Source organism: Phocoena sinus, chromosome 20 (assembly GCF_008692025.1).
Source record: "Phocoena sinus isolate mPhoSin1 chromosome 20, mPhoSin1.pri, whole genome shotgun sequence".
Taxonomy (NCBI): Eukaryota; Metazoa; Chordata; class Mammalia; order Artiodactyla; family Phocoenidae; genus Phocoena; species Phocoena sinus.
Window position 1 is genome coordinate 13475568 of NC_045782.1, and position 22553 is coordinate 13498120.

The window sequence follows — 22553 nt, forward strand, 5'->3', positions numbered from 1 at the left end:
ACAGCCAGCAGATGCCAGAGCTGGAAAAAGGACACAGCTTTGTCTGACTCCAGGGCCTGGGCTTTCTGCCCTTGACTCTTCAGCCAGCTGGTGGCAAGTCCTGCCACCTGGGGCTTCTAGGGAGGACACACCTGCTTGGGCCCAGCTGTGCGCCAGGTTTGGGATTAACCTCATATTCTCTCTCACCCCTGGGGCTGCGCGGACAGCGGCAAGCAGAATGCTTTCACTTCTCTTTCCCCAGATACCAGCTCTGACACCTCCAATTTCTACTGCAATCACAGTGTTTTCTGAGTCAAGCAGGGTATAAGGAAAATCGCTCTTTCCCTGGAATAATTTTTCATCTTGTTATTTCCATTAGCTGACTCTATTTGAGCCTGTTCCACGCTGCACTGTTTGAATTCCCAGCTTGGAAATCCCTGGGCTGGACGGGAAATACTGCTTCCCTCCTAGGAGCGGATGAGGGAGGTACTGCCAGCAGATGGGGGGCAGGGCATGGAACACAGTGGGGAGGGGGGCTGATAAAAACCAGGGCAGGAAGGAGGGGGCACTTTTGTTTCTTCTGACCCCAGAGGAGGGTGTGTGGTGGAGTTCCACAGGGCTCTGCGGGGCTGATGGGTGTGGGTGGCAGAGGCCTGCTGGGACCCACAGCCAGGGGGCCCAAGGAAGGCAAAGCCATTGGCAGGAAGGGGGGTGGTTCCAGAAAACTAGAGGACTCTAGACCCATGCCCAGGACCAGGGCACAGAGTAAGGCTGCTTGAGGATGCTGATTTCAGTTTTCGACAAAGTTGAGAATCCTCAGGGGACCACGTAGATGAGCACAAGCTTCAGAGTAGAGGGCTGGGCTTCAAATCCTCGCTCTGCCACTTGCTAGCTGTGTTATCTCGTGCAAGTGGCTTAACCTTTCCCAGCCTCAGTTTCCTCATCTGAGAAGTGGGAGGAATATGTCTGCCTCCTACTGTCGTCAGGACTAATGGGGGTGAAGTGTGTGAGGGGCTTAGTCTAGCATCCAGTGTGGCCCGTGGGACCCAGATGTCAGCTGTTTACGGTGAGCAACCCTTCCCAGTGTGCCTGGGACCTTTCCAGGCTTTGACACCAAAAGTCCTGCATCCTAGGAAATCCCTTAGGTGTGGGGACACTGGGACGGGTGGTCATGCCGGCTGAGGTCTCCATGCTCCTCAGATCCAGCAGTGGAGCCTTCAAAGTCCACTTAGGTGCTCTGGGAAAGGCTGAAGACTTTGCTAAGGTTTCTGCAAAACCTGGGGTGTTTGCATCACCTCTGGCTCAGGGGTTTTCCTTTGGCCGGGTTGACTCCATATTGCGGACTGGATATCATTTCCATACTAAGATTCTGAACCACAGAGATTCAGATGTGAAATTCAGTCCCTTCTTCCCCCAAATCCATTTCCACAAGGTACGTGGGTGTGCAGGTGACACTGTGGATGTTTCAGGTGGGGTGGGAGTGGCTTACATCACTGCAGAGCAAACAGCATCACAGGGAACGAGACAGGCCAGTCCTTCGGCCCCCTTGGGGGCGTGTGGCCATGTGGGGGGGGCAGGGGTGGCTTCACTCAGGGATCCCAGCCTCACCCTGTCTCTCTGGCATAACTCTCTGACCTCTCTTCCTTCCTCTAAATTCCTGTTCATTTCTCTCCCTTCTGGGGCCTTGGGCCCTGGTTAGATTATGTTCTCAGGATCATCCACAATCAGCCTTAAAAAGTATTTTCCGGGCTTCCCTGGTGGCGCAGTGGTTGAGAGTCCGCCTGCCGATGCAGGGGACGCGGGTTCGTGCCCCAGTCCGGGAGGATCCCACATGCTGCGGAGCGGCTGCGCCCGTGAGCCATGGCCGCTGAGCCTGCGCGTCCGGAGCCTGTGCTCCGCAACGGGAGAGGCCACAACAGTGAGAGGTCCGTGTACCGCAAAAAAAAAAAAAAAAAAAGAGTATTTTCCTAAACAAAGACAGTTCCTTCCCCAAGAATGGTGGGGCCAACCGTTCAGATAACAGTATGTTGTCGTACATGAACTGTGCTGGATGGTCTGTTTAGACTGGGGAGGGCCTCAGAGTGGGGAAAGGCCACACTGCGGGTCTGCTCCTGGCTGTGCAGGGCTCTTTCAGAGACAATGGCTCTTTCAGAGACAATGCTCCTGGGCTCCCACTGATTTCCCTCCTGGCGCTCCAGCCCCTGTAGCGGAGCTGCTGCCGTTGAGGGAGCCCTCCTCCCCAGGTGACACCTGCCCCAGGCTGGCTCTCACCCTGGAGCTACAAAGTCACCACCTTCAGGGCCAGAAGAGCCTGGAGCACAGCTGGTTCAACCTTTTATTTAATGGGGAAACCGAGGCTCATGCTGGCAAAGGCAACCTGTCTGTACCCACACGCTCTGGAGGCAGCAGAGTCAGGACAGTGAGGAGAGGGGTGCAGCCAGATGGGCAGCCGGACTTGCTTCTGCCACACCCCAGGCAGCAGCTGCTTTGGGGCCTGGAGGCCTGGCGCCCGGGCAGGGTACTAATGGAGGCTCCAAAGGCCGGGTCCTCAGCAGCCCGGGTTTGTCTCAACATCGGCTCTTCCCTGGGAGCCTAGCAGCTGCTTGGAACTGAGTGAGCCCCAGGCAGGGGACCCCACAGCTTGTGGAAAGTGTAGGCTCCTGATCTGCTGGCCTTTCCCTAGGGATGGAGAACAGACGGGCCCTGGACTTGGGAGTGTTTCTATCCATCCATCCGTCCGTCCTCCCTCAGGACAGCAGTCCATCCTTCTGTCCATCCTCTCTTGTCTTTCAGTACACTGGTCCACACACAGTAATCATTCACTTATCTTTCCATCCATCTGCCCAACACTCCACCCATCCACCCCTCCCTCCCTCCCTCCACCCCTCCCTCCCTCCCTCCACCCCTCCCTCCCTCCCTCCATCCTGCCCTCCCTCCCTCCATCCTTCCCTCCCTCCCTCCATCCTTCCCTTCCTCTCTCCCTGCCTCCCTCCCTCCCTCTATCCTTCCCTTCCTCCCTCCCTCCCCCCTCCCCCCTTCCTCCCTCCATCCTTCCCTTCCTCTCTCCCTGCCTCCCTCCTTCCCTTCCTCCCTCCCTCCCACACTCTCTCCCCCTTCCTCCCTCCATCCTTCCCTTCCTCTCTCCCTGCCTCCCTCCCTCCACCCTGTCTGCCCACTTATCCACCTCCCTCCCCGTTTACCCATCTCTCCACCCAGCAATATTTCTTGACAGCTAACCAGGGACTCAAAGATGCATAAGACATGACCCTGCCTTTAAGGAGATGGGGGTGGGGGTAGGGGTGGGGGGACAGACTCTAGGGAACCCAGCTCAGCTGCAACTCATCTAGAGGCAGCGCCCAGGCGGCAGGCATGCAGGGTGCTGATCCGAGCAGGCCCTGCCTCGGGCAGGGGGCAGGGATGACAAACCCAGCTTTAGGTTCCCTTTTCCCCATTAAAGAGCCTCGGCAGAGAGGTGGAGAAGCCAGCAGTTGGGAGGGAGAGGCTTCACTTGTCAGCTGCTCAGCAGGTACAGTCAGATTTAAAATGTCCCCAAAGAGTGTCTGCTGAGAGGCAGGGGGTGAACACGCTGAATTATTTCTCCAGTAATTGGCACCGAAGCAGCTGCAGACATCCTGCGGTCTGCATCGAAGAGCTCAGAGCTTGGCCTGTCTCGGTGAGGCCTTGGGGGCAGCTTGTCCAGGTCTCCCAGGGTTCTTCCAGCTCCCACCGCCTCTTCCCTCTCCATCTCCTGGTACTGACGAGCTGCCAGGCTCTCCCTGGCTTTCTGTACAAGGCAACCTGGGGGGCGGGGCTGGGCGCATGCAGGTCGGACCCCTGGTCAGCTGCTGGTGAAGGGACAGGGACGAGGACACTAGAGCACCGAGGCCCTTCACTGCAGGGGACAGCCTTGCGGGGGACTCTGCCAGTGTGTGTCTGGCAGGGTCCCTTTCCCCAGATGGTCTGGGCAAGGCCAGTGCCAGGTTTTCCTTTAGTCTCATCCCTCCCGTGTGCAGAAGAGCCTTTGCTGGCCCTTCAGATGAGCAATTTGAACCGACTTGTCACACGTTTTGTAAACGGTTGGATCTTTCTGTGTGTGTGCGCGCGTGTGTGTGTGTGTGCGTGCTGTCCATCTCCCCTGGCAAGGGCCCCTCCCAGTGCATTTCTGGCTGGTGCCTGGGGCACCTCTCCCACTGCGGGGCTCTCCACCTGGTCTCCTTATGCCGGAGGCTTCTCTCCCTCCCTGGGGGCAGAGCGCAGGGCTGGGGCGGCCTGGGGTGGAGGATCCAGACAGCTTGGTCAGTTTCCAGAGGATTCCTTCCTGCTGCAGAACCACATAGAGAGATCAGGTCAAAGGGAGCCCCTCTGTTGGCAGTAGGGGTGGGGACGGGTCCCACCCCTGCCCCTGGGACTTCCCATCTCTCCACCCCCTCCCAAGGGACCTCTGGAGAACAAAATTAGAAAACTATTCAGTCCAGTTGTCTCATCTCATAGACGGGCTGGCAGCAGGGCCAGACAACCGGTGTCCCCAGGCTGCCCCTCAGCAGACCGTGTGAGGATCCTCCCCGTCAGGCCTTGACTGTGGATCTGGGTCTGCACACAGGAAGAACAGCCAGGCCGGCCAGGACCAGCTACATAATTTGTGGGGCCCAGTGCAAAATGAAAACGTGGGGCCCCCTGTTCAACACTATTGAGAATTTCGAGACAGTGACAGCAGAGCCTGAAACTGAGTGTGAGGCCCTGTGTGACTGTACAGGTTGTACACGTACCCGTGAGGCCAGCAGTGAGGCCAGTCAGGCTCCAGCCATCGAGGGAGCTGCTGAGGTCCCTGGGTGACTGCTGTTCCCCATGCCATGAGCCACAGGGGGGCAGAGAGATGCAGGACAGCATCCTGCATTAGAAGGAAAGGCAGAGCCTCGTGCGCTGCTGGTGGGAATAGAAAATGGTGCAGCTGCCGTGGAAAACAGTGGTGATTCCTTAAAAAGTTAAGTGTAGATCTACCACCTAATCTAGCAATGCCACGTAATCCAGCCATACACCCCAAAGAATTAAAAGCAGGGTCTCGAACAGATACTTGTGTATCCATGTTCATAACAGTCTTACTCACAATAGCCAAAAGGTGGAAAAAAAACACAAATGACCATCAGCAGATGGATGGAGAAACCACGTGATCTACCCAGTGGAATTTTATTCAGCCATAAAATGGAATGAAATTCTGACGCAGGCTACAACGTGGATGGACCTTGGGAACACTGAGTTAAGTGAAAAAAGTCAGACACAAAAGAACAAATACTGTATGAGTCCACTTACATGAGGTACCTGGAGTAGTTAAGTTATAGAGACAGAAAGTAGAATGGGCGTGCCCGGGGGTGGGGGGGGGAGGAATGGGGAGTTAGTGTTTAATGGGCACAGGGTTCACTCTGGGATGATGAGGGCGCTCTGGGGATGATGGTGGCGGCGGCTGCCAACAAAGTGAGTGGATTTAATGTCACTGAGCCGTACACTTAAAAATGGTTAAAACGTATGTTATGTGTATTTTACCACAATAAAAAAAGTAAAGAGAATAAAGGAAAGAGGGGCAGGTGGCGTGGGAAGACAAGACAGTTGTGGAGGTTTGACAGCTGAGATGGGTTGGGGGCTGTGGGATTGCAGCTCCCAGTCCTGGAGTTCAGGGGTCATGTTCAGGTGCGGCTCCCGCAGCCCTGGGAGGAGTTGCAGGTCAGTCCAGAGACAGGCTCTGGCTCCAAAGGTCCTGAGAGGCTATTTGATTGATGGAAGCTCCTGGAAACCCTCTAAGCCAAATCCTCCTGCTTATACAGGCCTGAAAAGACAACTGCTTCCCTGAGCCTACCCTGGGTCTCCCGATAAGGGAGGACTCAGGAGAGCATGGCGTGTGCTCAGCCTTGCTGGGCATGAGACAGCGTCCAACATGGGGGCAACATCTCTGTGTAGTGACTGAACTTTATTCTCATTTGTTAATTAGCAGAAGGAAAATACCCCCGTGGGACAAGGGGCTGACTTTATCCTACTCATCTAGACATTATGATCTGTGTCTTTCCCTGCCTGCACATACCTCCCTCCCCGCACTGAAACCTGATTTGTTCTCACCAGACCGCCCCCGCCCCCCCCCCCCCCCCACTCAACCCAGCATGGTCTTTGGCATCTGACTGCTCTGCATTCAAATACAGGCACCCTTGACCTCCCTGGGCCTCAGTTTCCTCTTCTGTAAAATGGGAACATTAGAAGTATCTGCTGCATAGGTGGGTGAGGATCCCTAAAGCATGCAGCAGGTGTCTGACTCAACAGATGGTGGCCATGACGATTATTACACAGCAAAATGCTTCATCTCTCCCAGGCCCTGGCTCAGTGGAATTGAGGGCTCTGTTTGTTGTCGGCAAACAAAGTGGTGTGAGGCGGGAGCTGTGAGGGAAGCGAGGGAGGGCACCGCCTGGGGTCCTTGATGGGCCTCCAGCCGCTCAGCTCTCCTCTCCACTGCCTGCTGCTCCCCGGCACGGCACTCGGGGAGAACGCGTCAGAGACAGTTCACTGGAGAGGCAGGAACAGGAAGAAATAGAGATTTCAGGCTTCTGGGAACCTAGGGATGTGATGCCAGAAAGTGGGCGTTTTCTCCTTTGGGAAAGGTGCCAGCCTCCTTCTTTGTGGGTAGAAGTGACTCTCACCTGCTGGGCCTGTGGACGCTCTTTGCTCCAGGGCTAAGGAACAGCTGGGGGCGGGGCCTCCGTCCAGGGGTGGCACATGGCAGCAGGACTCGGTCCCAGGCTTGTCTCCTCGTCCAGTGGGGCGCTGTGTTTTCTCCGCCAGCCCGGTCCTCATCACCCGCCCGCCGCTCCCTTGCCTGGGTCGGTCTAGGGGTGTCAGTCCAGGGAGACACAGGTAAACTGGTTCCACTAGATCCATGGGTCTTCAGAGTTGGTCCCCTGCACTTCCCTGGTGGTGCAGTGGTCAAGAATCAGCCTGCCAGTGCAGGGGACACGGGTTCGAGCCCTGGTCCGGGAAGATCCCACATGCCGTGGAGCAACTAAGCCCGTGTGCCACAACTACTGAGCCTGCGCTCTAGAGCCCGCGAGCCGCAACTACTGAGCTCGTGTGCTGCAACTACTGAGGCCCGCGCACCTAGAGCCTGTGATCCGCAATAAGAGAAGCCACCGCTCGACGCAACTAGAGGAAGCCCGCATGTGGCAAAGAAGACCCAACGCAACCAAATAAATTAAAATAATAATAATAATCATCTGCCTGCCAATGCAGGGGACACGGGTTCAATCCCTGGTCTGGGAAGATCCCACGTGTTGCGAAGCAACTAAGCCCGTGAGCTGCAACTACTGAGCCTGCACTCTAGAGCCCACGAGCCACAACTACTGAGCCCGTGTGCCGCAACTACTGAAGCCCGTGCGCCTAGAGCCCGTGCCCTGCAACAAGAGAAGCCACCGCAATGAGAAGCCCGCGTACCGCAACGAAGAGTAGCTCCCGCTCGCTGCAACTAGAGAAAGCCCGCGCACAGCAACGAAGACCCAATGCAGCCAAAAAAAAAAAAAAAAAAAGTTGGTCTCCCGATGCGGAGCATCGGCATCACCTGGGAACTTAAAATGCATGTTTTCAGCCCCACCCTGGACCTCTGAGCCAGAAGCTCTGGGGTGAGGCCCAGTGACCTGTGTTTTAACAAGCCCACCGGGTGACTTCGACGCTGTAGAAGGGTGGGGGCCCCTACTGAACCTCAGCCTCTAACACTGCTCTTGACACTTCAGCAGCTGCCCAGTCAATACTGGATAGATGAACCATTATTCCCCGAGGGGAAGCGCATGACCATCTGCTGTGTCCTAGGCTCCATGCAGCCACTGCACGTACCTTCTTACGTCATCTAAACAACTCTTGAGGCAAGGGCCACATCTGGATCCTATGGGAGTCATGACTAATAGTGGTAGGAGTTTTACAGGTGCTTTCGAGTTTTCAATTTCCACAACGATCCTGTGAAGGAAGTATTATCCCCATTTTACAGATGAGGAAGCTGAGACAGAGAAGTACCCATAATTTCAGGTACTAAGTAGTAGAGCTGGGGATTCAAAATCAGGTATCCAAAGTTCATGTGGTCTCTTTTAGGGACTACTTGGGTTATCCAACATTTGGGACAAATCAAGTCGTTTCTGCACTCCATGATTTTTACAGATGACACAGAACATCCTCCATCCCTAACTGTGAGAGTCTCAGGTTCAAAAGTTAATTGGTAAGTTGGATGCTTGAGACTCAGAAAGCAAGGATTTCTTGGTTCCCAGAACCACCATCAAGAACCCTTGACTCCTGGCAGCTCCCAGACCCTGGTGGGGGTATCTGCATCCCATCTCTGCCCTAAAGCTGAAGGCTTCCGGGGTTAACACATGATGAAACTGCTTCAGAGCCCCATCAACCCTGGGACACATCTCTAGGAAACACATTTGGAATTCCCCCTGGAGGCTGTAAGGATTGGGTCCTTCTCCTAAACTAGGTCTGGTCCAGGCACGGGGTTCTAGTGGGAGCTGAGCATGGTGGCTTGTGCTCCGTCAGGTCTGAGGAGTCTAAAGGGGGTGTCGATCCCAGCACAGAGGTTCCTGAGAGCCGGGAGGCAGAGGCAACAGCCCCTTACAGGCTGGGCATTTGGATACAGGGACCTCTGGAGCTGCATTTTCTCTGCTAGGCAGGTCCTCATCGCCTCTTTATCTTACTTTCCTGCTATGGCTCCAGGGCTCTCACCCACATCCCACGAGTTTATCCTGTTTGATACATATTTTTCCATAAAAAAATTCCATTGTTAGAAATATAATTTGGTACAAAGTTAAAGTTTATAACATAGGGCAGCAACCTCCTGCCCCCCCCCATCCCCAACCCAAGTCCCTCTCTAGGCAACACTTAGAACTCAGCCATTTCTGCTGGTGTCTACCTTTGTACTGAAATCTCATGCTGATTCTACTTCTTGATTTTTCAGTTTTATATGTCATGATATAGAATATCATGATAGCATATTCAATCTCTCCAACACAGGTATGCTTCTTATCCTGTCTGTACATCCTTGGGTATCTCTCCCCTGTCCTCATGCTCCAATCTGGGCTGGCTGGCCTTGGCCTCTAGCCCACACACACAGCCACTGCCAACATCCTGGGGACTCTCTTTGCCTCTCTCCTCTGTTGGATCCTCCGTTTCCTGTGTCCTGGTTTTCTCCCTTGTTTGGCTGGAGCACATCCTGTAGTAGCTGCCTGAGAAAGAATGTATGGGAGGTAAATTAAAACAAAACAAAACTTCACAAGTCTGAAAATATCTTCATTCTACTGTCATTAAGATCTGGGTGGATATAAACCCAGCTTAGAAATTATTTCCTGCCAGAATTTGGAAGATACTTCTTCACTATGTTCTGGCTTCAAAATTTGCTTTGAGAATTTCAAAGCCATGTTAACCCCTGACCCTTGGTATATGACGTGTTTCAAAAATTTTTTTTCTCTTTGGAAGGTCTTAGGATTTTTTTTCTTTAGGATTTTTATCCTGGTGTCCTGAAATTTCATGATAAGGCTTGCTATAGCTCCCTAAATTTTTATTCGGAAAGATTTCAGACATATAATTCAAATATGACATATAATGAAATATTATAAATATTACAAACCCATCTATCCATCGCTGAGATTAATGAAACATTATCAGTAAAGTTGAAACCGTTCCTTGTGCCTCTTCTTCTCAAGATGTATCTTGAAAGCTGTTGTTTATCCTTCCTATGCATTTCTTTATTCTTCCACTGCATAAAATATATGTTAATATATAACATTTTTGCATGTTTTAAAATCTCTATATAGATGGTGTCATAACATATTTATTTTTTCTGCCATCTGTTTCTTCGCTCAGCATTGTTTGTGAGAGTCATCTATACTAAGCGTGGCCTGACTATATCACAATTTATGGATCTCATCTTCTGTCGATGGTATTTAGGTTGTTCCCAGTTTTTAGCTAATAAAAAGGTAGTGCTCTAAACAACCCGTGCACATCTTCTGGAGCACACATAGAAGAGTTCCTATAGGGAAATGGTTCTTGGTTCTGCCAGCACGTGGAGTCATCTGGGGAGCTTTACAAAATCCTAGAGTCAAGGCTGGGCCCCAAATTGATTAAACCAGAATCTCTAGGGGTGCATCCAGCATGAGTGTGTGTAAAGTTGGCCAAGTGATTCCAATGAGCTGTCAGTGGTGACCACCACTGCTCTGGACCAGTGTTCCTCAGGGTATGTGGTCCTCCAGCCAGCAGCCTCATCTGGGAACTTGATAGACGTACATGCTCAGCCCCTGGCCCAGACTCGGTAGGTGAGAATCTGTTTTAGCAAGACTTCAGGTGATTGCACTGCACCTACAGGCCAGGTGCATCTTCATCTACAGGTATCGCCACATGGCAGCTCACGATGGTGGTGGCCCACCGCACGGCTGTGGTTTTATGTCACTGTGCTCGGCACTTGGTGGGTTCTTGCTCTGTGAAAGCTCCTTTCCTTCAGTCCTAGGAGATATTCTTGTATCATTTCTTCTACAATTTTCTCTCCTCTCTTTTCTGTTTCTTGGCTTGAAATTCCTCTTAGTTGGGGGTTAGACCTTCTGCATGGATCTGATGTTTTGGTTGTCCAATGGTCCTGACTTTTCTTTGTTTCGGTGTTTTACCTTCTGGGAGATTTTCTCACATCTTCCATCCCTTCTAATGCCTTTAAAAATTTCTGCTATCATATATTTAAAAAAAATTTTCAAGAGCTTTAACACTTCCTTTTAAAAAATGACACTCTCTTCCTGTTTCATGGGCAAATATCTTCAGAGGACTGTTCTCTGACCCCTTTCTTCTGTGTACTGGAGCTGTTGGTTTTGGTCAACTGCTGGTGCCCCTGGCTGTGACCACTATGACCGTAACACAACAAAGCTAACAGGAAGCTCTGCACATGTGGGTGGGGCTTGGGAATGGGGGCCTCATAGTGGTGACTGGGTAGAGACTGGGGAATCGTCAATTTCAGGATCTGTCAGTCTTTTCTCTTTGCTCAGTTTCCCAGAGAGAAATTCAATAATGTCCTGCCTTGGGGTGGCTGGATGGGAACAGGCCCAGCTGTCAGCAGAGGAAGGGGGCTGAGGGTCTCCCCATTAACCATCGCTTCACCCCAGCCTTTGGCTGGTCTTGGGGTTCCCAATCCAGAATCCTTCTAGTTCAAACTTGGCCAGCTGTACACCTGTCTTCTACCAGGATCAGAGAAGGGCAGTCACGTGCCATCTGGGCTCGGGTCTAACCACTTCTTCCAACCAATACCATTTTCACACCATCTTGAACTCCTGCCTTAGGGATACCCGGTCCCTCCACGTTCTGAGCATTTGGGGGATTCTGCAGAGAAAATGGGCTTGTTAAGGGTTGCCAGCTCCCTTAGACACTTTGGGGAGTGGGGGAAGCCGGCACTAAACAAGTTATACTCTTCCAGCTTCCAAAGTTTTCAGACTTCTCTTACCTGCTGCCATCTTTGCAGTTCATGCCATTTTCATTCCTTCATGTCATTTTGGTGGGGTTTGGGGAGACAGAGGAAATACAGATGTGTTCAGTCCACAGTGTTTAACCACAAAATCCTTGCCCATTTTACACGCATTTTGACACATTTACATATAAGTTCATATGACTCACTTTGATTATCTGTACTTTTTATTTTTACTTAGATGGCCTTGTTTTTCCCATTCAATGTTAGGTTTGTGAGCCCTTCTAACCCACGCAGATCTAGCTCATTCCTTTTACTGCGGCTTAGCAAGTGTTCCAGCAACGAATGTACCACATTTTTTCCATCCATTTCTCTACTGATGCATCTCAGAAACACAAGTGATTGTGGCCTTTTGATCAACACGCTGGCTCAATGCAAATTCTAATCTTTATTGTTTCTATTCTGAAGCATAACTTGTCACAGGGAAACAGTGTTTTTATTACTTTTTTTTTTTTTTTTTACTGTCTGCCAGCGACTAGGGTAAAAGAGCTAATGGTGGGGGCCTGAGAGCCTGGAGAAGAAGGCCCTTCGAGGACCAGGCACGGGGTGGTCAGGGGCGAGGGTGTGGACGCCATACACACAGAATCACACATTCTCTCTCCTCCAGGAAAGGTTTTCCAGAAGCATCTGCCCACACTTTGAATTAAGTGTTTTTCTGCCAAACTGAGCCTACTGAAGAGGAGTGAATTAACGGCTTAGGGAGCTTCACGCCCAGCAGGGGGCTCAGCTGAAGGCTGCTTGCTCTTCAGTGAGTGAATTCACAGTGTTCGCCAGAACCCTTTCCAGCTCCAGCAGTCCTCGGGGAGGCCAAGGAGGGCTTCCAAGAAACCTAACAGAGAGCCAGGTTCACCAGCAGCTCCTGGGCCGGGAGGGAGGAGGCTGCATCCACGTTCAGAGCCGCAGGGGAAGGGGGAGGATGGGTGGATCTCTCATCCCACCTGCTCTGGGTTCCTCTCCGGGGGGCCACGCTCAGGTGTGAAGGGTCACGCTCAGGCTCTGATTTCTTTTTCCATGAATACAAATATGGAGAAAGCCCTACCTGGCATCCTCTGAAATTGCAGTGCATAGGGGAAGGCCCCAGAAGGTGGGTCGGAAGGCCCTTCCAGTCCAACTAAGACGAGAGCAAACTTAAAACGAACATAGGGGTAGACTGGGGGTGGGGCTGGGGGCAATAAATAAAGGTCACGGCTGAGGGGAGTGACTGGGGTGGCGGTGGAGAGGGGGGCTCCCAGGAGAGAAGGGGTGCAGAAAGGCACTGGGTTGGGGGAAGCAGACTCAGCCTTGCAAACGCTGGTTTGTTGAGTCAGAGGTCACGTCCGACAGGGCTGGCGGTGGAGGGCCCTGGGACTGGTCAGGAAGGAGCCGGGTAGGGTCTGGCTCCAGCGCTTTCTCTCTCTCTCAAGCTCTTCCACTGGAAAGTCTGCCCCACGCACCAAGCACGCCTCTGCTCAGGGCAGGCAGAGGGGACCGTCGGAGCCCACGTCAGCAGCAGGGGCTCGCCCAGGTGTGCCTTCTACCTTTGGGGGAGAGAAAAAAAGGCCACTATAGGGGGAGCAGAGGCAGAGTCCCGCCCCAGTGACAGTGTGAGCTTTGGGAATGAGATGCAGGGAAGGCTGACTCCTTGCTGGAGCGGCCTGCACCTGAAGCAGCTGCCCCGTCTGAAACTAAGCAGGGGGCTGCCCGGGAGGGCCGGCGGCTGAGTGCTGGGCAGGGGGCACCTGCATGCTGGGCCCAGCCCTGCTCCGCTGTGCCGTGTCATTGCAGGCAGGTCGCCCAGTCCCTGGGCTTCATTGTGGCCATCGACACCTGGGCTAGTCAACACAGGTGATCTTGGGACGCCAGCAGGAGCAAATGGACACGGGAACATACAACCTTCCTCTAGGCCAGTCCTTTCCAAGTAACAACTTAAGCCCTGGAACCCTGTCTATGTGCTGGGCCACACAGCCTGCCCCGTGATTACTGGACAGTTCCTGAAGACCCACTCAGGTAGGTACCTGACATGGACCCTGGATCTTACCCTCCCCGCAACCTGCAAGGGACACGATGTGGTCCCCATTTCAGTGATAATGGAACTGGGCACTGAGAGATCAAATATTAGGTTGAATCTTATGGATTTGCCAATATTTAACTGTTTTTGATCTACAAAAATGCAATTTCATGTGGTTCGACCTGACGGTTTGCCCAAGTTCCCATGGGTATGGGTGGCAGGGCTGGGACTGGAGCTTCGGCCTGCTTGATTCCAAACCGCCCTCCCTGGGGGGATTGCAGGAGGCAAGGGTAGGGGGGAGAGGGTGCACGCCCACGGCGCCTCCCTCCCTGAGACCTTCCCACCCAGCGTCACAGTCTGTCTCTGTCCCTCATGACCATCAAGAGGGGAAATGAGGGAGGAGGAGGGAGGGGAGGAGAAAGGGGAGGGGAGGGGCGCTCCCACAGGGTTTCCTGGGGGGTACTCCCCAGCCCAGCAGGCCTGCAGCCGTCCCCGTGCGCGGCAGGGGCACCAGCTGCTGCGCTGACCCACGCAGCGTGCACCATGGATCCTCCGGTTGTAGACGCACTAAGTCCAGCTGGGGCTTCTTTCTGGGAGGAGGCTGGGCGCCGATCGGGTACCTGCACAATTTTCTCCCGCTTGAGTGTGAGGACTCCCCTGTCCCCCAGGTGCATGGTGACCTCAGGTTGGCCGGGGCCGGTGGGAGCTTGGACTCTTGCCCTTGGCTTCCACACCCATCACACGGGGATAATGAGCCTCCTGTCTGTTTGGCCAAGAGAACGAAAGTTGACCTTGGAAGTGCAAGGGCAGGCCGGCCTCCATGCCGTCAGCTCTAGGGGTCCTGAATCCTCCCTCTTAGGGTTTGGGCCTGCCCTGGCCTGGGCTCTGTTTTGGGTGAGCTGATTTGCCTTCCTCAGCTATGCAGTAGGTTTCTGGAGGTCAGGGACTGTCCCCCACCGCACCCAGCCCAGGGTGGGCACGCACTGCCTGGTGACTAGCAGGTGCTCTGAGAACAGAGTTACTGTGACTGTTAGGCAGGAAGGGAAATGCTCTGAAAGCTTATACATTTCATAAAGCGGAGGATGGAAACAGCCATTGTTACAGTTACTGAGAACGGATAGGGACAGTCACCACTGTCCTTTTGGGTCCCTCTTTCTGTTCATTGTGGCCACGGATGGGCCTGGCTTGCCTCTGTTCGACAGGCACCTGGTACAGGACTCAAAAATGCAGAGAACTGAAAACACCCCCCGGGGGGATGCAGATAGAGAGGAGGTGGGTACGATGGAAGGAGGAGCTTGGTACTCACTGTGGCCTTTTGGGTCCGGCCTGGGTGGGGCCCCCACTGTGGGTCCGCAGAGCCGGTCCCGTCTCGATGGCCAGGCTGCTCTGGCTCCCTGAGAGGTGGCTGGGTGGGCGGGGAGGCCCCATCTTTGATGACTCCACGCTGCCACCTGCAAGAAACCACATGAATGGTTCAGGGCTGCGTCTTTTGGGCCTTGAACCGAGACAGGGACCATCTCAGCCTGACAAGGAGCTGATCTAAAGTCTCCTCATTTGGAATTGTGACCTGTATCTACGGGACCGTCTGCCAGAGCCCCTTTCCCTGGGAACCGCCACCCCCTTTCCCCATCCACACGGCTGCCGTGTTCTAGCGGGACCCCACCCTCTGGCCACTACCGACTGGCCCACCACCTACAAAGGCAATCGAATGGGCCCTGAGGTCATTTCACTAAGGAACAAGTAGTTACCCACATGGAAACTGGCAGTGAGGATGAGTCTGTCCTGCCCTCGGAGAAGGAGGGTGTCATGGGGAAGCGTGTACATTTCTGTTAACCCAACAAGAGGGACATTCACTGCTGCCTCTGCAGACTAAAGAATCCTCACTCAGACACGGATGTTAGCCCCTGCCTGGCCCAGAGAGCAGAGGTGGGGCCTGCAGACTGCACTCCATCTTTCCATCTCCTGACCCGCTTGGCCGCAGCTGAGAGCCGGTGTGAAGAGAGGGGACATGAGCTGCGGCAGTGGGAAGTGAGGAGCGTAAAACCTGCCCTAGAAACCAAGGCTGGCAGGTAAGTGTCCTCCACACTTTCCTAAGAGAGAATCTGCAGCCTGAAGGGGCCTTAGAGATCATCTAGTCCAGGGACAGTTTTCACCTCATGCATCATCCCCACCTACTGATACTGATCCCTGGGAAAACTGCATGCGGGAGGATTCCGAAGCCATGTCAGGCTCTGTGGCAGAGAGTACCGTGATCAACTGGTAATGTCTGCCATGGGCACAGGAGTGCCAGGCATTGGCATCTCTGACCTAGTCCAGACTGCCACCCCCCGGCAGGAATTCCTTCCGTATCAGTTCTGGCAGAAGATCACCCAGCCTTCCGTTTCCTTCCAGTTTGAGGCAGTTACTGAAAAGCTTTCTTCTTAGGTATTAAATTCAGCCTGAAATGTCACGCAAGTATCCCAGTTCTAACCTTTGGAGTGACTCTGAATGAAGCTGGTCCTTTTCCTGGGAAGGTCCTTCATGTGTCTAAAGGAAAGGAATGGAAAATGTGCCCCCAGGCCTTCTCTGCATATATACCTGAGCTTCCTTTCCATATGTTTTGTTTTTTTTTTTTTGGCTACTCTACACAGCTTGTGGGATCAGTTCCCTGACCAGGGATTGAACCCGGCCCATGGCAGTGAAAGCCGGAATCCTAACCATAGGCCGGCAGGGAACTCCCCTTTCCATCTGTTCTTGAGTGATGCCAACACTTTAGCTCCTAGCCCTCCCAGCTGATGGCCCATTTTGCCTCCCGGATCTAGAACAAGTCCACAGACCCAGCCACTGGGGAGCCACTAGGGAGCGGTAGCCTGTGGAAGCAGCAAAGCCACTGCCCCGGGGGCTTGGGAAACAAACAGGGCTGCTTCCGACACTTACCTGATTCCCCCCAGGGTTTGTCGCCTTTCCGGTCCCTGACCCCAGTGGGTGGGAGTCTGTCCTCCAGGCTGGAGGAGCTGAGATCTGAGTCACTGTCACTGTCGCTGGAAACCACTGGAAAAGAGACACCAGCACAGGAGGTGTGCGTGCACGGCAGGCGTGTCAGACAGAGGGGACCAGGGCAGGCCTCTTCCTTCCAGGACAAAGTGGCATAGGACCTCTGCCGGCCCTGGTGTTTGGGGCATGGGGACAGTGGTCCGGGGATAGGGATGGCAGGGTACTCCTTTCTGTCAGTCAAAGAGGTGAGTCCCGGTGCGAGGAGGCGGGGACTCGGGGGTGCGGTGCCCAGTATGACCAGTACCGGCAAGGAAGGGCTCAGTCCTCAGGCAGCCATCTCCACCCATCACCCCCCCTGTAGCTGAATCAGAAGCCTCTTGCTGGGAGGAGCTGATTACCCACTTTGGTGCAGGCCCAGCTGCACCTGGCAACATTTAAAGGTGCCCGGCCATGCTCTGCAGGGATAATTCCAGTCCTCGCTGACCCTGATGGAGGGCTCCAGGCCCCTGACATACACTAACTCAAGGAAGCTTCAGAACAACGCTGCAAGATAGGAAATAGCATTGTCCCCATTTCACAGGCAAGGAAACCGAGGCCCTTGCCCACAGTGGGATTCTTACTCTGGCGGGCTGGCTCCACAGCCTGTGTTTGTAACCACTCTGATTCCACCAGAAGAACGGAACTGGGAGCCAGCAGGCCTGGGCTCTCATCCCAGCTCATCCAGCAACTTCCAGTGGGGTCTTGTGAATGCAGAAGGAGCAAGGCTGGTGGGGCTGGAACCCCAGGAGAGGGAAGGGGAGGGAGGGGGAGCTCCCACAGTGAGCACCTGCTGTGGTGGAAACCCTCTTTTCTGGACTAAATGCAACCATATTTGGCTGGTTAGTCAACAGTGGGAGTCATAATACAGGATCTATTCATACATTAAACTCCATTTTAATTTTAAGCATAGAAATGTACATCCATTCGCCAATCTTTTTTTTTTTTTTTTTTTTTTTGCGGTACGCAGGCCTCTCACTGCTGTGGCCTCTCCCGTTGCGGAGCACAGGCTCCGGACGCGCAGGCTCAGCGGCCACGGCTCACAGGCCCAGCCGCTCCGCGGCATGTGGGATCTTCCCGGACCGGGGCACGAACCCGCGTCCCCTGCATCGGCAGGCGGACCCTCAACCACTGCGCCACCAGGGAAGCCCCATTCGCCAATCTTTTGATGGAGGGCTTGGGTGCTTCTTTGAGATCGACCCACACGGTCTTTTGTGTCTAAACTGCATCCATATCGCACTGTGATTCTCAGGTTCAGTTTCTTATTGGAGCAGATCTTGAAGACACGGGCAAGCAGGAATCCTCTATTTTTCCGTTTCTTTCTCCCATTTTTTTTTTTTTTTAACAGTTGTGCTGCCTACACCTAATTCAATAGCCTTTTTAAGCAAGTGACTCCTACCAAGTCTTTCCAAAGTCTTGGTTTTAATGAAAGGACTCTGTGTCTTTTCTGACTTTTGTCATCAATTTATATAACATTTAACTAAATGATGTAATTATAATAGCAAGTATAACTGCACAGGAAGGTTTGGGATCACAGGTAACCAGCTCGCATAGGTGACTAACTCAGCGGGTGGGGTAAGCGTCAGTGTGTCTTCCCCAGGAATGCAATACGCTGGTTACGGAGGGAGTTGAGTGCTTTCTGCCAGGCAGTGTGCTAGGCACCTTGATCTGTACAACAAACCTGAGCCATAGGGACATGTTTGGTGGGAGATGATACTGGAAACAAAATCAATCTATATCCAGGGCGGCTAATAGGTTTCGTCTGATGCTCTAGGCCCCTCTGGAGCAGCGTGCAGAGAAGAATCCTGAAATTGCATTAAGGCCCAGCAGGAAGACAGTCTGGTCAGTTAGGGAAGCCCACAGTGGTTCCAGGAAGGGAAATGGCAGAACCTAGGCCATGTAGCTTCCACCTGGATCTAGAGCCTTCTGGAAAGTTTTCATGCCTTCAGCCTGTGTCACCTTTCAGCTAAGAAAGTCACAAGTCATAGAACCAAGCAACCAGAGGGGCTGGCGCTGGCTGACCACTTCAGCCTAAGAGATCCTTGACCCTGTGCTTCCACAGCAGGGCAGCCGTGCTTCGAAAGCTTTAATGACTAATTGGCTCTTCTCCCTCCCTCATCCCCACATCTTGCCAGTTTCACTGGCTCTCCTATCTGGGGCTCCTCTGGCCCCACGTGGCCTGGAGCTCCTGCCAAACTGCCGGTCAGCACCTCCTGCAGGGACTGGCTTCCCTCTACCCAGAATGCCCTGCCCACCCCTCTTCTTCTGGCTTAGTTCGGGTACCACCTCCTCCAGGAAGCCTTCCCTATGGCTCCCACCTGTCTGGCTGAACGCCTTGTGTGTTCTGCTACACCTGCAGCAACTACTTCCCGCTTTAAGTGTTCTGTGTGTGTTTCCCCCAGCAGACGGAGAGGCTCCTGGAGGGGAGGGGACAAATTGCACCACAGTTAAGGCTGGCATGCTTCTCCTGCAGAGCCTGATCCGTGGGGGTGGGACAAGAACGATGCCAACAGGATTGCTTCCAGCTTTGCCTTCCTCTGTCTGCTCAAGGATTTTGCCTCTTCTGCTGTTTCTTTCCCTTCTTGCCCTCAAGAAGAGTTCTGCTTTGGCTTTCTGGGCTCTTGTGATGTAGAATCAAAAAGAGATGGGGATGGGAGGGGTTGTGGTCCACATGCCCCCTTTACAATATCTGAGAAACGCAAGGAAAGGCCTGACTTATTTTGCAATCGCGTTTTAGGTCCCAGACTGGGTTTCTTTGATTATGAATCCACCGAGACCCGATCTTATGGGCATGAGTTTTATAAGCAGTTACGTATTTTCGGCTCATTCACTGACTGACTAAATGCCAACTCTGTGGGTCCTCAGACAAAGGGAATGGGAGGTGGCGGGAGGTAGCAAGCAGCTCCCCATGTCTCCCTAGGGGCAGATGCAAAGGAACTGGGGAGGATTCTGCCCCCTCCCGCAGCAGGAGGAGGGGGTGTCCAGCAGCCTGTTAAGCGGTGGGAAATCCCTGAGGGGAACACGGTTACTGTTCTTCACATTGGTTTCCCCATCTCTTCGGCAGAGACGCTTACGGATAATTTATTCCTTTTTCCTGACTTGGAATGTTCCGTCTCCCCCATGTTTGATATGCAGGACCTTCAAAATTCTGGGGCAGGGTGGAGAATATGAGGCTGAGGCAGTGGGGGGTAGGGGACATGACACGGGGCTCCACGGTATGGAAATAATGCTGGATTCTTTGGTGCTAATGAGCAGATGCCACAGGGCACAACATGCCAAGAGCCTGAAAGGAGACGATGGGAAGGGACATCCCAGGACTCGGGTTATGGTGGTTACTCACTCACCCTATTTCTTCACTCTGCTCCCTGTTCTGTCATCTGTGGTACATGGTCACAGTATTGAGCTAGGAGTGGGCTTAAGCCGCGAGGAGACTGCTATGCTACATTGCAAGAGCATTTTTTTGTTGGGAGGGGTATGTGTTGTCCAAGCACCAACCCTGGAGGTGGGGTTCGGGGGCCATATTGCCTAGTTCCCACTTGGTGCCTGTGCTGTGCAAGGTTTAGAAAAAATAAACCTCCCCAAGTGACAGTCAGTTGTCTTGTTTTTTTGTTTCCTTTTATAGACAAGGGCCACAGCCATGGAAGGGGGGGAACAGCCCCAGATGACAACTGAGCTCACAAAGACATCACAGAGCAGAGAAGCAGCCAGCCAACGACTCATCCCTTTTGGATTCGTCTCCCTCAGCTCAAGCATCCTTGCTCACTGTGTCTGCGATTTCAAGCAGGGGGCCAAGCCTCAGCTTAGAGGTCTCTGTGGTGCAAACTCAATCCCATTTCTAGTCCACTCTAATAAACCCCACTCGAAAGGAATAAACCCAAGGAAGTCGGCAGTGTTGACACCTGGCCTCGGCACTTATGTCAGTGGGAAAGAAACGCACCAAGGAGACACTGTGGAGAACATCCCTGGACACAGCCCAGTGCAAACGCTGTTTATCCAAATACTCCTTCGGCAGCAAGGGAAGAAGTTTTTCTTCTTCCTCCCCCTCCAAATGTTGCTGTTAAAACCTGAACCTTGGCTAATTTGCCATTCAATTGCGCTGCCACCTTTTTCCCTGCACGGCAGCTGCGATCGTAAATCTTCCAGGTCTATTAACAAAGCTTTTAGGCTCATAAATCTTTTGACTCTTGCCCTTCCATCCTCAAGAAAACACTCTGTGTGTCTGGAGGCTGAGTTTTTTCCTCTTATTCCCCAAAGGCTGAGTCTAGGATGGTTCCGTCAGTGACGAGCGCTTGTATTCTGCCCACGCCTGATTTTCAGATTGAAAATGGGAAAACACCAGGGAGAAGACTGTCCCGATAGCTTCCCCAAGAAGGAGGTGTCACTAAATGGATTCACCCGGGCTCTGCCAGGAGGCAGGGAGGAGGGGGGCCTCCCCCTCTGCAGTGGCTTGAGCCCCTGGACCACTTGCTTGGGGACCTGGCGTCCCTGAGATTTTCCCATCATGCCGCAGCAGGGCTGCCCCACTCTGCCCAGCTCTCATCCTCAGAAGCGGACAGCCCCAGCACCAGCCATGCCTGCTTCTCTGGGGAGAGGCCAGTTTTTTTTTTTTTTTTTTTCCCCTGGCTCACTCTTGGATGGATTTGCAATTTGACTGTCACCATGGAAACTCAGAGTTTTGGTACATGAAGGTGGGGGGAAGTCTTCCCTTTTGGAAAGTCTTTCCTGACTGCCTCAAAGAACATGTGGCAGCTGCTGGCTTGTGGAGATACCTTGCCTGGGACGGTCCAGGGGACAGGCAGGATGCTGGCCACTGGACCTCACAGCACTGCACTGGGATTTGGGGGACCTGCTTCCTGCCTCTCCTCTGCCACCATCTCTCTTTGTGACCCTGGGGACACCTCTCAGGGCTTCATCACACACAAAAAGAGGCCAACCTAGACAGCCACTCTGGGTCTGAATCCTAGGATTCAACTTCAGGTCAGGTTTGTTCCATCAGTGGAGAGACCCCAGTGCCCCACTCCGGTTGAGAGGTGGGGAGATGTGACTTTTGGGCCACACAACATCTGCCTGCCTGGCACAAGGACAGCCAGCAGCCTGTAAGCTCGGGAGGCCCTTGTGAGCATCTGCGGCTCTGCTTGGAGGCTCCCAAAGCCCCAAGAAATTACGGGAATTAGAGAGGAAGAGAGATATTTTCAGCAAATATTCTGCCAAAGGCAACGCAGATGGTGGAAAATTTTGCATACTAAAAGCAAAAAAAAAAATTTTTTTTTAATGTAAAGGAAAGATGAGGCCCTGGGGAATGCGGAGACGTCCCCAGTTAGCCTTACCCAGCCCACCAGGCGGGCACAGCTGCAGAGAAGAGTCACAGAGCTGTCCGCATGGGGGCAGGTGAGGGCTGCCCCACCTGGGAGTAGGGCCAGGCTTGCAGCCTGAAATCCCACCAAGATGCCTCCCAAGTCTGGGGCTCTGTTTGGTGGCAGCAGGAGCGAGGTGCAGGGGTGGTGAAGAGGCTCTGAGTCACACAGTGTCCTGGCTCTGCCACTTTCCAGCTGTGGGACTTTGGGTCGGTTTCTTCACCTCTCTGTGCTCAGCAGGCCCACCTATGAAATGGGGTAACGATGGATCCTTTCCTGGGTTGTTGTGAGTATTAATAGAGATAACACAGGCAGTGTCTGGCACATGGTAGGTACCTGATAAATGGGAGCTATTTTATTTGATGGCGGGGGGGATGCATCCTGAACTCATGGCCCACACCATCTGGTACAGAGCTGGCCTCTGCACTCACCATGTTCGGTGCCCGGGCCAACCTCACAGGGGTGGACTCACTTTTTCCGGGGAGCTTAGATTTCCAAGTTGTGTTTCATAAGACATTGGAGGCACTAGGTGCCTTCAGAGGCTGTTTGGAGGCCGAGCTGGGATTTGAACCCAGGCCTAACTATTGTAGGAATCTCTGCTCTTTCCTCCTCGCCCAGGATGCAGGGCACCCCATGGTCTGGCCTCACCCCAAGGGCTCTGGTCCCCTGCAGGTAGGTCAGTTCATCCTCTGTTTCCTCAACATGCCTTTTC

General features: G+C 53.3%; 1 protein-coding gene across 11 annotated transcripts in view; it reads right to left on the reverse strand.

The window, feature by feature from the left end:
* Positions 1-9533: 9533 nt before the first annotated feature.
* RPH3AL (rabphilin 3A like (without C2 domains)) overlaps positions 9534-22553 on the reverse strand; it is a 147104-nt gene continuing 134084 nt past the window's right edge. For 4 of the 11 annotated variants that reach the window (XM_032615570.1, XM_032615568.1, XM_032615571.1 and 1 more), the window contains 3 exons: positions 16395-16508; positions 14785-14929; positions 9534-13008 (listed from right to left, as the gene is read on the reverse strand). In XM_032615570.1, coding sequence (XP_032471461.1) covers positions 13005-13008; positions 14785-14929; positions 16395-16508 — 263 coding nt within the window. In that variant the 3' untranslated portion in view covers positions 9534-13004. Of the gene's footprint in view, positions 13009-14098; positions 14242-14784; positions 14930-15948; positions 16005-16394; positions 16509-22553 lie in introns of those variants that run through there. The other 7 variants (XR_004347278.1, XR_004347274.1, XR_004347275.1 and 4 more) reach the window with 5 other exon arrangements.